The sequence below is a fragment of the Neolamprologus brichardi genome, chromosome 10 (genome assembly GCF_056152115.1).
Source record: "Neolamprologus brichardi isolate AB-2024 chromosome 10, ASM5615211v1, whole genome shotgun sequence".
Lineage (NCBI taxonomy): Eukaryota > Metazoa > Chordata > Actinopteri > Cichliformes > Cichlidae > Neolamprologus > Neolamprologus brichardi.
The window spans coordinates 2,921,541-2,937,203 of NC_142113.1; the positions used below are offsets into that span (position 1 = coordinate 2,921,541).

The following is a 15,663-nucleotide window of genomic DNA, read 5'->3' on the forward strand; positions in this document are numbered from 1 at the left end:
ATTAAGCCTGTAAATCTGAATGTTCAAAGCTGATTAAGTTTTCAAAAGAGAAATGGTGGTAAGGGACAATAGTAATGTATTTGTTACACAGTAAAACGGACATGAAAAGAGGAAAGAGTTTTATAAATACTGAGATGCAAACTCAGAATTTTTCATTTATACGTAAGTCCACTAACCCCCACTAGTGGGGTTAATTGGTGGATCTAAATCACTCGTAGCTGTGAATTTGAGAGACCCATCAAGGGTGTCCCCCTGCCTTCACCCATAGCTGGAACAGCCTCCAGCGCCCCCCAAACGATGGACGGAAAATTTAGCTGGCCATGCACTGTGCAATATTTGGCCCATATCAAGACGATTTTTCAGTCGTGAGACCGTTTTGGGGATCGGCCCGAGTTTCGCCTTAATCGTGTGTCGTGCATCGTGTAGTACAGCGGTCTCCAACCTTTTTTTCGCCACGGACCGGTTTATGCCCGACAATATTTTCACGGACCGGCCTTTAATGTGTCGCGGATAAATACAACAAAATAAAACTAGTACCGGTACCGAAAAAAAGAAGATTTATTCATAACACACGTGAAAAGACCCAGGAAAACCGAGTAAACGATAAAAACAATAACAAAATAACGCTGAAAACCGACAAAAAAAACATACATTTCACACCTGAGCCTCAACTCTCGCGGCCCGGTACCAAACGACTCACGGACCGGGACCGGTCCGAGGCCCGGGACCGGTCCGAGGCCCGGGGGTTGGAGACCGCTGGTGTAGTATAAACGGGCTAACGAGAAGCGATTAACACCTCACGACCCGCTCGCGATCAGCAATCGTATCGTCGCCAGAAAATCAAACCTGTTTGAAATCCTGGTCGCCCCTCGTGAGGGCATCAACGCAACCTCTCACACTGCGCGTGCACAAACACAGAAATGAAGGTGAAAAAGACAGCATGGCAGTGCAGTGTGTGATCTGGACGCGAGCAATGGAGGACCAACTTTGGCAAGCTCATCCGAGTCTTTTCGATGTCACACGACCACAACAGCCGTGAAAAGAGTTGGATGGACATCGCTGCTCAATCACAGCTGCCTGGTCAGCGTTTATTTATTAGTAATGTGAGTGAAAGACAGATTTTGTGTTATAAGCTTCATGTTATGGACGCACAGTGTGAGCACTCAGGTCGCATCAGAGCATCGGGCCGTATAGTGTGAGACCCTGCATCGTGACCTATGAACTTCTAACCCCTGCGAGTCAATCGTACAGTTTGAGCAGGAGCTGAATAACGTGACTGAAAAAGTCGCACAGTGTTGCCCAGCTTTAGTCCAACGGAAGAGGAATAAAAAACAAGTCACTGTTATTTTATGTGTTTATGTTATAAAAACCTTCAGAGATCTCAAACCATTAAACACACGTCTTCTTGCTCTGCAGCTGCCAGTTTAACTGAAAGAATTAAAAACTCTAATTATGCATTTTTTATCTTATATCTCAAACATTGCTGTTGTGTCCAGCTGGGCTGAGAAATGTTACACGTGAAGTACCACAGTTACATAATTTCACACCCACTTCCTCGTTACAGAGAAACAGAAAAGTATTCCTTGAACCGCAGGTGTAACATTTGTTAGGACTTGAGGGTTTTTATGCATTCATCCTCATGGCTGTGGACGTCGTATTAGGTGTGCTGGCAACAGAGGATAAGCTTGCTGTAGGTAAAATAAATAAATAATGAATAAATAACAGTATTTTTCAATGCAGCAACTCTTCTCAACTCAAGAGAATGATTTTAAAAGTGTTTGAGAACATGTAAAACATCCAACACTTGCAACAAACCTGTGTGTAATCAACGTGTGCGTGAACTTTGCAGGTTTACCTTTAGAGTATTCCCACTGGATCGTAGGAACGGGATAGCCTTCAGCTGAGCAGTTTAGTATCACTGCTTTCCCATAGATGCCATCCTGGTCTTTAGGTTGCACCACAAATTTGGGAGGAACTGCAAGTGAAGAAAGCTTACTGTGAGATCTTTACATCTAAAAAGTCACAGGAACATTTCAGTTCAGAATGGGGAAAAAGACCAAGTGAAAGTACAGTGTGGTCCGCAAACATCCACTTCCTTAAACTCCTGAGAAGTGCAGCCATCCCTCATTTCTTTACATTTTCCAGGAAATAGGAACAGTGATTTATTGAAACGTGTAAACATACATAAATGTAAAAAGTTTATACAATTCTCACAAGGTTTAGAATCACTAAAGGGCTAAAGCAGGAAAGTCAAACTCATTTTATACTGTGGGCCACATACAGCCACACAAACCCAGAGGGCCACTTCTGGCTGAAGACGTTCTGAACTCTTGCGGGTTTCTTTAAGCAGTCTTCTGGGAAAGTTCTCCCGGCTTCTTGAAGGACATTCATTGATTGTCTTTGGATGCTGGCTGCTGTTTGTTCAATTCTCTATCAAGATGATCCCACAATGTGCATCGTTTGAGATCATTGATACAGTTAGGCCCATATATACAGTGTTGGGGAGTAACGGAATACATGTACCGCCGTTACGTATTTAAAATACAAAATATGAGTAACTGTATTCCGTTAAAGTTACCGTTTAAAAAGGTGGTATTTAGAATACAGTTACTTTGTTGAAATAAATGGATTACACGGCGGTACTTCCCTGTTTCATATTGTGGCGGGTCAGGACTGTTTGGGTTTTGTTTGACAGCTACGTTCTGTTGTTCCAGGCGGCAGCGTTACGGTTGCCATGGTTACAGGGTGACGCTCTCTCTGTGTGTTTCCTGGGTGAGAGAGGCCTTTTTGTTGTTGTTGTGCTAAGCTAACAGGCAGAATGCTACCGGTATAGCTCTAAAGAATGTAGCATCATAGGCAGTGTAGTCCGTGCTGCAGGGAGAATGGACTGCCATACCCGTTATGTGTCTGTGAGCGAGGGAGGGAGAAAAAGGAAAAGTACGAGCTGTACGAGAAAACAGGAGCTGGAAGCATGTAAATATAATAATAACCACTGCAGCCAAGAAGAGTGCCTGACGAGCCCAGTTGTAAGTAAGCTATTAAGACTCGACTGTACACCGTGTTCGTGTTTTCCTCCAAAAACAATAAGTTCTGTTGGAGCAGCCTTTCAACGCCTCTCTCTGTCTCTGCTAGCAAAGTTGACCCAGACAACAAAGTAAAGCTAGTTTTCGGCTACGAGCCCGACCCAGAACCCACCGTATTAGCCAGAGGTCCCTTTACTACGGTTCGGAGCCGCGGACCTTCAGTAACAGTAATAAATCACAGCAATAGTACATTCACGTAGTTGTAAACAGCATGATAATATATTAAGTAATCCAAAGTATTCAGAATACGTTACTCTCATTGAGTAACGTAACGGAATACGTTACAGAATACATTTTGGGGCATGTAATCTGTAATGGAATACATTTTAAAAGTAACCTTCCCAACACTGTGTATATATTTGGACAGAGACAAGTTTTTCCTGATTTTGGTTCTGTACATTACCACAACAAATTTGGAATGAAGTAACTCTGATGTGATTGAACTGCAGAACAAAAAGACTGCATAAAAATGTGAGGAACTAAAGCATTTTAACACAGTCCCTTCATTTAAGGGGTTCAGTTCTAAAGTCTTGAACTCATGGACATCACCAGATGCTGGGTTTCCTACTTTTTACTGTCCTGCCAGGCCTTTACTGCAGTTGCTGTTTGTTTGTGGCTCTTTCTGTCTGAAGTTTAAACTTTAACAACTGAAATCTTGTTAAAGAGTAAACTTGGCTTTTTCCACAGCATTGGTGATTCCACCTCTGGGCGGAGTCACCGCTTCATCACTGACAGGCTGCACCTGGAAGTAATTTGGCTGCCAGCGCTCACAATCCCTCTTCGGCAGATTGTCTGATAACCTCAGTGAGTGTAGGCTGTCACAGCTCATGTTTGATACTCACAGAGATGCTCAAACTTACCTGTGCTTCTCTTTCACTCGCAGGAATCCTCTGGGATGTCATGACCTAACCTGCCATAAACTAACCTCTTCTCAGTCGCTGGCCTGCCCGGCTGCCTCACCGCTTCACTCCTGCCTGCCTACATGCCAAACTCACTGGAACATCTTGGACCTTCTCTGGACTCTCTCTAGACCATTTACCCCTTCGCACTTTGCGCCTGCCTGCAGAAAGTAATCTGTTGTGTCTAGAACTCCCTTTGACGTCTGCTTCCTTCAGTTACAGTGACTCGGGGCTCCGTGACCCCAGTCTAGCCTCTTCCTTACCTCCACGCCACAGGGTTCCTGTGCGGGCAGTTACCCCGTATCGGGTTTCCTGGCCCTTGAACATGTCAGCTCTTGGGCAACACTCATGGACTCTTTTCATAGCTTAGAATGTTTAGTGTTTTGTGATTCTCATGTGTTGTTGTTTAGTATCTATCACAGCACTGCTCTCGTTAATCCTAGTGTTGTAATCAGTTTATCACTGTGAAACTCAAGTGCTTAGTTCACAGTGATCTTTATTGTTGTTAACTCAAGTTCTTAGGTAGAATCTCCAAGGACCTGGTGTGTAGGTTTCGTTACACTGTTGCTTCCTTCACTCTCTGTAAGGAAAGTGTTGCCTTCACTCTTTCTCCGTGCTTCCGTGTGCTGTCTGCACTTGAGTCCATACTTCTGGTGGCCACTGGGCCGTGACAGCAAGAGGGGGACGACCGTGGCTCAAGGGGTTGGGAAGCGTATCTGTAACCGTAAGGTCGCCGGTTCGATCCCCAGGCTCCCTGGTCGTTGTGTCCTTGGGCAAGACACTTTACCCTACCGCCTACTGGTGTTGGCCAGAGGGGCCGATGGCGCAATATGGCAGCCTCGCTTCTGTCAGTCTGGCCCAGGGCAGCTGCCAGGCAGGGCAGCTGTGGCTACAACCGTAGCTGCCTCCACCAGTGTGTGAATGAATAGTGGCATTGTAAAGCACTTTGGGTGCCTTGAAAAGCGCTATATAAATCCAATCCATCATTATCAGGTGACTGACTGGTCCATTCAAGTATATTTGCCTTTTTTTGCTTCAATAAACCCCTGGGTTGCTTTAGCTCTATGTTTTGGGTAATTGTCCAACTTTATTAAGAAACGCCACCCAAGAACTTTGACTGCATTTAGCTGGATGTGAGCAGAGAGTATGTCTCCGAACTCCTCAAAATTCATTCAGCTGCTTACTGTATCACATCGTCAATAAACTGTGTCCCACTGTCGCTGGCAGCAGTGCACACCGAGGCTAAGACACTGCCTCCGCCGTGTTTTACCAACGATGTGGTATGCTTTGGATCATGAGGTGTTTTCTCTAGCCATCATTCTGGTAGAGGTTGATCTTGGTTTCATCTGTCCAAAGAATGTTTTTCCAGAACTGTGCTGCCTTTTTTAGATGTCCAACCCAGCCTTTCTATTGTTGAGGTCTTGTACCTTGCAGTGAACCGTCTGTATTTACTTTCACGCACTGTTCTCTTTATGGTAGACACGGATATCGACACACCTTCCTCCTGGAGAGTGTCGTTCACTTTGTTGGCTGTTGAGAAGGGGTTTCTCTTCACCACGGAAATGATTCTGCGATCTTGCTGAGTTCACCAGTGCTTTCTTTCTTTCAGGATTTTTCATATCACCATTATCAAATTTTAGAAAAATACAAGTTTTTAAATTTTACTAATTTCAAATTATTTAAATCTGCCTGTCTAATATACAAAGTTCTACATGGTCTGGCGCCTCCACCAATGAGTGATTTTATTAAACAAAAGTCTAGCAGTGTTGCCGGGTCTCGACTGACTTGAGCCGCTGTTAGAGGTGATTGTGAATTGACATTCAGGCGGAGCACCTTTTCACAGATGCTCTGTCATATCAGAGAGTGAGCTTCTGGAATAGTCTTCCACTGTCAGTGAGGGAAAGTACAAGTCTACCCATCTTTAAGAGTCACTTAAAAGGGCGGCTGAGGGACACAAAAACATGTAATCATGTTTAATAATCATGCTTTATATTGGACGGGAAAAAGAGTTAGTGTATTACAAAAAGGGAAACAACTGTTAGTGCAATGGGTGAACGCAATATCACGACAGTCAGGGCATGTACAATACTGGGGTTTGTGCGATATAATTGATGTGTTTCCGTTATTGTTATCTATACTGTCCTCTGTGTCCACTCTCCTTGTCATTGTTTGTTCTAGTATAATGTGATCACTGTTTTTGTCCTCGTCACATGACCTGTAAATAATGTCTCTGTATGTTTTTACTAACTTGTGTTTAACACCAACCTGCCTGAGGGTCTGCAGATGGAAATTAGCCCAAGGCTATAATCTGGCATATTTACATTTGTTAAAATGTTCATTAATATGTATTGCCCCTCTTTCTAAAAATAAATAAATAAAATTTAAAAAAAAGATGTGCCAAACTAGATTTTGCCGCTCCTAATAATGTAGCAGTATCTCAGATGGGGTTTTTGTTGTGTTTGCAGCTCAAGGATGGCTTATTTCACCTGCATGGAGAGCTCTTTTGACTGCATGTTGTCTGTTCACAGCAAAATCTTCCAAATAAAAGCACCACACTTCAAATCAGACCTCTATGCTGTACATAACTTTTTATATAGCTGTCTGTCACTTCTTGTTTTGTCCACCACTTGAAAAAGTACCCAAACTGCTTCATCTTTAGCAGTTTTCATTGATCATTGATGTGTATAGACACAGCACTAGGGATGGGTACTGGTATCCGGTGCCATGATGGTAGCTTAATGTTGTTCGTGTGTAATTTACGTTGAGTAGGCTAACCACGTTATTACATTAATGCATGTAAGGTGAACTAGCAAACAACATCGTAGCTACATGCAGCTGTCTTCTTGTTTGATGGCAGATACTCCCTTCACCCTGGCCAAAAAGGCTAAAATGACCAAAGAAAAAGTGGGAAACAGTTAAACATGAGAGGTTTTTGGACAAAGTTTGTGTTTTTTCCATTGTTTAAGCTGCTTCCAGCCAAGAGTGATACCATATATGCCCCATAGCTGCAGAAAAGGCTAACATTGTTATCTTTTTACAAAAAAACAGCTGAACATGAGAGGTTTTTGGACAAAGTTTGTGTTCTCCATTCTTTAAGCACCGTTTAAGCACCGGCACCGTTTCAAAAGTACCGGTTTGGCACCGGTATCAGATAAAACCTAAACGATACCCATCCCTACTGGTTACTTGTTTGACTTTTTATGCCTTTTTTATGCCTCAGTGATTCATAGGTCAGTGTTAAGTAGCTTAACACACAAAAACATTCCTCTGACAACGATCAGGCACAAGGATCCAGTCCAGAAATGAGAAAATAAGCAATCAGTGAATGACTCTCAGGAAGCCTGGAGAATTACTGCTCAAAGAAAGTCTGGCTGCTTGCACGTGAAACATAAAGAAATGAGGGGTGGATCCAAACTTTTCCACAGCGCTGTACTTCTGTAAATCACATCCAGATTGCATCTCTTACCCATCTCTCCCCTCCTCACCTCGGACAATGAGCTCGCTCCGGTGCTCCACAGCAGCAGCCTGATTCCGTGCGATGCAGGTGTAGTTGCCGTTATGCATCAGCGTGAGGTTAGAGATACGCAAGGAGCTGGTGAAGTCTATGTTGTCTATGGTAACGCCCAGGCTGGCCGGGATCGGCCGACCATCCTTCTGCCAGGTGATGAAGACGGGCTGGTCACCAGACATAACCACACAGGGGACGAAGACTCGCTGGCCGATGGAAAACCGGGGAAACTCAAATGGTTGGATGGTGGGTGGGACTGTAACAGAGACGGGAATATTGCTTGAGGCCTGCGAGTTACAGGTTGTTTAATTTCAGCCAGAGCTACTCAAAATCACTAACCGCTCATGCACATTAATAATCAACACATTAACACACTATACGCCGCGGCTGAGCTACTTTACAAAACACTCACATAGCAACTCATTAGTTCCAGTTCTCTCTTTATCACCTTATTTTCCACATTAAGCTGTGATTTTTCAGGGAAGCAAGAAATATTTTATTAGCTCATGTGGAGCAGCTGAAGCCTCTCAAAACACAAGCATATAGCATTCACTCTCACTCGGCTCTCCGGGGACACTGTAGCCATCGTGAGAACCAGATGCTTTGAAAAATTAATGATTTAAAATAACATTGGAATAAGCAGCACTTCAGCGCTTATTTAATTCACAACAAAATAAGCATAATAGGTTCCTGGGGATTCCCTCTCGGCAGCGGCGGAATGCTAAGCAGCTGAGAGGCAAATTAGCCAAGGTGGAATAGAAGTGTCGCTTTGTCTATGCTGTGTGATTTCCCCCTCAAACGCTCGTTAGCACGTCAAGACCGGTGTTGGGGGGTGGGGATCGGCCCATAGGACAGCTGAAATGATGCTGCGTCACTGAAGAAAGAGCCATCGGAGGTTATCATCATCTGGCTCTTCTCAGTCCTGCTGCATATTCAGATGAGCTCCAGATAAGCTGGCTGGGATGATGGAGATGGCGCCTTGCTATCAGTGATGTGAGAGCTTTTTTCATAGGTAGTGATATACAAATATCACTCTGCATATCTGTGTTTTCTGCAACGCGGAAAGGGGGCATACGCCTCCGATGGAAAGGCACTACGGGGTCAGCGTGTGCACCGATAAAGCCGTTCCCTTTGAATTGCAAAGAGATTAATGGCAGCGTAACCACAAATGTATTCTGCAAACACAGAGTACAATACAGTACCGCACAAATGCGAACGTACATCTGAAACAGCTGCTTATTGGCCTCGCAGACGGGTAAACACGACGGTGTCGCGCAGCTAAATGAACTAAATCTTGTTTTATTGGACCGAATATAGAACGAGTCCCGTGCTGTCTGTCTGAAAATCAATTCGACTGTTTCATACCTTTCACTGTAACGTAAACGCTCTGGTGCGTGGACAGCTGTGGCTGCACCAGCACATTACACGTGTACTCTCCTTCATCCACCTCCTTCTGCACGTCGAACAGTTTCAGGGTGCCGTTGTTCTCGAAGGCCCGCTGCCGGTGGTTGTACGGCAGCAAATTGGAGTCCTTGTACCACTTGATGGAGTAGTAGGGGTAGCCAATGACACGGCAGTGGATGTACATGTCCCGCCCAGCGATGGCAGTGAGGTTTTTCATTGGTCTGATGCTGGCAGGCCCTTGAAGGACACATTGGAGAGACAACTCTCTTAAAATGATTTTGAGGTGGTTTGTGGTGTGAAAGTTAGCTTTTCTGTGTTTTGTGTGTTTTTAAGACACCACAAAGTTGTACATGCCTCGATTCACTCTGATACTGTGACATAAAGAATGAGCCAGATGTGCGTAGGGGTTACAGACTGCTCGATTAAACACAAATGAGACTACGAATCATCACAGGGTGGACCGTTCTGCTGTTCTGTTCTGTCAAATCCTGCTTCGCCAGATTCAGGGACTGGTGCATCTTTCTGTTTGAGACTGTAGTGAATATTACCTTTTGCTCCCACCTCTTTGGTGCAGGCTGTGATTGCTTCTGACAAGCATTAGAGTCAAATGTTCGCTTTCTCCACTCATGAAGCTATTATCAAAGCCATTACTCACGTTGCCGCCTTTTGTGCACACTTGTGAAAAACCAACAGAATAACCAATAGGCTTCCATAGCTCAGTGTCTATCAGGGAAATGGACTATTAGGTGTCTCTTTAAAGCACTGGAGAAGACAGTTTAACTAGGCTCTGCAGTGTACTTGGAATACAAGCGTATCCTGGGTTGCTACTCTCTTTAGCACGATTAAGGAGCCAATGACGTGAGAAGCAGTCATTACACGTTCTCCGCGTTGGCACCTGTGGAGATTTATCTTCATTGCTTGGCTGCATTTGGCATCCATGAACCCTCGCTTAAGGGCTGGAGGATCGCCCTATTTAGCCCCACAACATGCAAGACTGAGCAGCAATCAAATCCGACCAATCTGCACAAAGAAAGCAACATTCCCTCTCTGCAATAGAGAAATAATAATGTTCTGGAAAGCACGACAAGCTTGAGCGCCCCGGTGTCACTACATGACAGCAGCAATTCAGCAAGCCATGTCCCTGTAGAATGCATATAGCAGTACAGTCAACAGTAATAACTGTCCTGATATAGAGATGGTGAAATCCAAACGCAAAAAACCCCCAAAAATTGGAAAGATAACAGGAAAAGCATCTTCTGGGCGTCTTGCTCTATTCTGAGGAGAAACAGAGCCAAGCTACGCTATCAGATGTAAAAGTATGTGAAAAGCTAGAAAAACGACAGCGTAATAAAACCTCTTTCATCACGTGCACTTTTAAAGTAGCCAATCGGAAATGCGTCAAAACAGAGTGACTCGAGGCATGTTGATGTGTATATGTGATGGTGTGTTGGAAGAGTTGATCTGACAAGCACCTCTTACGTTTATTCGCGCCTGGTAGGAAACGGTCCCAGCTGAGTTGTTGCAGATGCAGCGGTACACTCCTCCATCGGGGACTTGAGTCTGGCTGATGTTCAGATGACTCACCACGTGGCCCTCGGCGTTGGTGTAGTAGGAGATGCGATGGCGGCTGTCCCGTACCACGGCCTCATCGTCCAGAGTCCACGTTACCCGCGGCTCTGGCGTGCCCTTCACCGTGCACGACAATGACACGAACTCGTTGACGTTGTAGACCTTCTCGCTGAACGAAACCAGAATTTTGGGGGTGCCATCTGCACAGAGGGAGAAAGTTCACACAGTGATGTATATTTTGTTGTTCCCCTCATAAGGGATGCATGTCAATCCATATCTGATGCTTTTGAATGAGAATCTTGTCCAAATCTGCACTTTTAGTGGAAAACATGCACATCTCCAGTATAAAAAGCAGTGTCAGAATGAGGAGCAGATTAATCCAGCTCCTCTCTGGCTCCACAGCATTATTGATTATCAATATTCCCCTTATAGTACCCTGGTTATGGGAGACACTGCAGCAGCAACCAGCTCATGTGCAGCTCAAGGCTTTTCAGAAACTCTTATAAAAAGGGCTGGGCCCTGTTGAGCTTCACACAGCACAGTCTGGACTTGCGTATGCTTAGATACACAATTGCTGTGCACACATGCACTGCTCCCACCCACACGTCTCACTGTGAATTCTGACCTTCCAGTATGACTTGAACAAAGTCCTGTGCAGACATCTTGCCATGTCTTGCAAAGCACTGATAGGCTCCTCCATCGCTCTTGGCCATGCCAGCCATGACCAGGTTCTCTCTGTTTTGGCCTGTCATGCGGACACTGTTGCTGGGGTAGATGAGTTCTCCGTTGCGATACCAGGACAGCTGATACTCCTCGGAGCCCGTTACACCGCAGGACAGTGAAACCTGGCTTCCCACGCTGCCTTTCACCTTCCGCGGACTCACCACGACCTTGAGGGGCTCTAGTTTAGTGGAGGTACCAAGTTATCATCATTAGAAAAAAATGCTTCATGCTTCACATTTAAAAAACTGCCTCTTTTGATTCATTGCTCCATAATAAAAAAAAACTCCACAGCCTTTGCACCATCACAAGGACACTGACCTTTTACCTGCAGCCTGCCAACCACCTCGGCATTGCCGTAGCCATTCCACACCTCACACACATACGTCCCTGTGTCACTGGGCTGGGCTCTCTCTATGAGCAGGCCTGTCACACTCTGTTTGAAGCGCGAGTCTGTCTCCAGCGGTCGGTTGTCCTTCAGCCAGCGGTATTTGGGTACGGGGTGACCAGAGGCCTTGCAAGGGAGCTCCACTCGATGAGATGCCATCACCTCGCGACGCTCAAAGCTATCCAGGATGTGGGGTGCAGAATTGGTCGGATCTGCACGAGTTCAAAAGGGTTAAATGCAGCACAAGGAGTTAAAAGTGTTTAATCGTGAACTCAAGAGTAGCCAAAGGAAGAGAATGGGATTTTTTAAATTTTAGTGTAATGGCTCTAGTCCCCCCCTCACCAGTAAACATGGTACAACCCTGCCTATCTTGTGAATGAATGTCTTACAAACTAAAAATACTAAATCAATACTCTGAAATCTGCAGAGTGACTCTTTAAATGGTTTTTGAAAGGAGGTTATTTTTCTATCCCGAAGTCCTCCCCCAAACTGGGAGAGTTCTCATGGCCTTTACTGCCTGTCACCCACTCTTTAGTTCAAGGGTTTTTATCCTGTCACCCTCCGTTTAATTCAACTGACCAACATGGTTTTTTTTACAAGCTCACATTTATTTCCATATGGTCCTCTCACATGTAGTCAGTGTTTCTGAAGGCACACTAAATCAACAGCAAACCCCATCTTACTGTGTTATGGTGATTCCTGTCCTTGTGTCTGTTTACTTGTCTTGTGTCATTTTATCCAACAGTGTGTGGTATCACCAGCTGGTATTTGCGACACATTAACCACATTATTCTAAACTGAAATCAAGGCAACAGACTGGGACATTTTAAGAGGGTTTACCTGCTGTTACTGACATATGCTGGGGCCGATGTGAATGCCGTTATGAAGCTTTTATCAGATCAAACACACTGCAGTATTGAAGCTCACACACTGATTACCTAAAGCTTTAAATATGAAACTTGGGAAAAAATATATCATCGCATATCAGCTGTTGGTTGTTGCTGTGTAGTGTAAATTTGACTCTTTGGCATCTGTTCAACGCAGAAAAACACACTGTTGGTTGTTTTGGCATGATTTCAATTAGCCTGTGCCGGGTAATGGCATGAAGCTGGACACTCTGGTGACAGTGGCAGAGAAGAGGACCTTAAAGAAACTGATGGACATTATGAACAATGCCGGGCATCCTCTGCACACTATTCAGCGACAGGCTGCTTCTCCCAAAGTCAAAAACCAACAGACTTAAAAACTCCTTTGTCCCACACGCCATCAAACTGTTTAACTCCTCACTGGAGGGGAGAGGGAGGAGAAACAGGGGGACAAGGGAGGGCGGTAACAGCTGAGCTGTAGGTGCTTTTCTACACTGTGCAATATTTGTTTTTTGTTTTTGTTTTGTCTTTTTTTTCTTATATTCGACTGTGCAATAATCACTGTGCAATATACTCACTCAAATGAGAAATCCTATTTATCCATATTGTATATTCTGTATCTATATATATGTATATATGGTGTATTTATTTATGCTTATATCCTTACTCTCATTCCCCTTAATGTATCTGTAACATGCAACTTCTTTCGGTGCTTTGCTACTGGAAACTGAATTTCCCGGAGGAACCCACCCGAGGGATTAATAAAGTTTCATCTAATCTAATCTAATCTAAAGGGCTTAAACCTGCATTCTTTCTTTCTTTCTAATGGTCTGACAGATACCATCAACAGTATAAGCTGTCATTGGTATCCTGGTATCTCCCATCACTGTAACAGTAAAAACAGTGAAATCAGCAAAAACAGTTTGTTATGAATCGTCTTCAAACTTCACAACAATATACTAGGCCTTAGGGGGCATGATTACCCACGTTGGTTAAGCATTTGACTTTGACCTTCAGAATCAAAGTTAACTTTGAAAAAAACAACCCAAAACAATCATATGAAAGGAAGAGAAAGCTGTTAAACACCACAGTACGATGCCTTACGTCTCAAGTTTTTACAGCTTAAATAAGCCAAAGATTTCAGCCGATCCTGCTCCAGTCATATGGGTAAAGATACTAAAATACACTATTTTAGTATGTAGTGCTTCAAGGTCATAGGTAGGCCACGAAAAATGTTTCATTTGGATCATCTTCAAACATTAAAGCCATATATTAGACCTTTCTTTGTTTGACCTTTTTAAAACATTATTTTTTCCAATACAACCTTATATGACACAATGATACAGAAAGATGAATATACTACACAAGATGCCCATATTAACAATGCTGACATCGGTATAAAACATTGCAGGAAGTTGTGCTTTCCGAGTGTTTTATAAAAATACATTTGGTTGTATCAAGTCCAGGAAAACTTTCATGACCTATGACCTCAGTAAACATGCTGGTGAAGAGTTTAATTTTGTGGTTGCTAGTTCTGAGCAGAGATGGGCAGTGGCGCGTTACTTGTGACACGTTACTGTAATCCGATTACTTTTTTCAAGTAACGAGTAAAGCAAGGGATTACTATTGCAAAAATGGTAATTAGATTACCGTTACTTTCCCGTAGGAACGCTGCGTTACTGCGTTACTAAAACCGTGTCTCATGACAGTGACGTAAGCGAGTGCGACGTTCGTGACAACAGCTGTGTGCAGATCAACAATGGATCATATATCGAGTGCAGAGAGAGTATGAGCGTGCAGCGTTTAAAGCGTGGAAGTACTGACCTTACTTTGAGTTTGATTCCATAAAAAGTGACAAAAACATTAGTGTCCGTTGTGCGTGGGAAGAAAACTTCTTTTTACAGCGAAAAAAACCCCTAAACTTCCAAACAAGCACCGAGTAGCTACGACGTAATGGGAAACTCACAGAGAAACTCGCGGATTCTTCCACTGACCGCGGCACACCTGCACCAGGATAAACCTCCGCCTGCCTGACTCCTGCTTTACAGGTGAAAATAGAGCAACAGGACCGCTAGTCTTTGACTTTATTTATTTTCTGCTGTGTTTTACTTGCATCTATTTGAAAGAGTGAGTGTAAACACACAAAAATATTTTATTTTATGTGCTGGAATGTGCAGAAAATAAGTTTAAATGTTAAACTAATTTCTTCCAGTCAGAGAATGTTGCAGATAATTAAATTTTTGCTTGATGCATAAAGTTAAAAGATTAAACTTTTTTAAGACTTTTCCATTTGATTACATTTTGTATGATGGATTGTAGAAAAAGTAGAATTGGGCTGAAAGATCTATCACTTTATCACCTGTTCAGGTTGTAAATCGTGTTTTTAAAAAGTAACTAAGTAACTAAGTAATTAATTACTTTTGAAAATAAGTAATCAGTAAAGTAACAGGGTTACTTTTTTGGGGAAGTAATCAGTAATTAGTTACTGATTACTTTTTTCAAGTAACTTAACCAACACTGGTTCTCAGTCACTACTTTCAAGCCTTATTGAAAACATACTGATGTTCATTTTGTATATTACAGGTAGAGTCAAAAAACAACGAGCAACCTAGTCATTGGACAGAGAGCGTGCAGTATCGTGTCTCAGTGCGATTACTCCAAATCAATCTGATTTACAAACACAAAGATAGATGCATATAATACATAATACAACTCTGTAGTTTTTTGCACCGTGAAACAAGTGACCATTCAACCCAGAAGTACAGCTTAATATACAAGCTAATATATATCAAGCTGCAGAACTTCTGATACCTATTCATTCTAATTGTGGTGTCCCCCTCTCACCTGACACAATGAGGCGGGCACTATTGCTCTGTCGGGTTTCTCCGGTGTACTGATGCCGTGTCATACACCTGTAGTTGTACAGCCCGTCTTCCATTTGCACATCCAGAATATACAGGGCTCCCGTGGATGTGATGAGAAACCGTTGCACTGGAAATGAAAAGATAAATCAAACATATTAGGTGACGTTACCTACATATAAAGAAAGCAAAGCAACATCTTCAGTGAACACCAGTAAACTACATGTGGGCCAGTTAGTACCAAACACGTCACTTTCATGTGACCTGTAAGTATAGCCTGTGGTCAGCCAGCGTGATGTTAAACATTCTGGAAAATCTATCTGTGGTTTGCTCGTTCACTAGACGGCAGAGTGCAGACTCTCCTC

At 43.5% G+C, this 15,663-nt stretch overlaps 1 protein-coding gene across 2 annotated transcripts in view; it reads right to left on the reverse strand.

The window, feature by feature from the left end:
• Positions 1–15,663, reverse strand: part of dscama (Down syndrome cell adhesion molecule a) — a 123,159-nt gene that overhangs the window by 37,010 nt on the left and 70,486 nt on the right. For both annotated transcript variants that reach the window (XM_087847065.1, XM_087847064.1), the window contains exons 4-10: positions 15,282–15,428; positions 11,505–11,783; positions 11,089–11,364; positions 10,367–10,663; positions 8,856–9,131; positions 7,468–7,746; positions 1,856–1,975 (exon numbers count right to left, since the gene is read on the reverse strand). In XM_087847065.1, the coding sequence (XP_087703191.1) occupies positions 1,856–1,975; positions 7,468–7,746; positions 8,856–9,131; positions 10,367–10,663; positions 11,089–11,364; positions 11,505–11,783; positions 15,282–15,428 (1,674 nt within the window). The remainder of the gene's footprint in view (positions 1–1,855; positions 1,976–7,467; positions 7,747–8,855; positions 9,132–10,366; positions 10,664–11,088; positions 11,365–11,504; positions 11,784–15,281; positions 15,429–15,663) is intronic.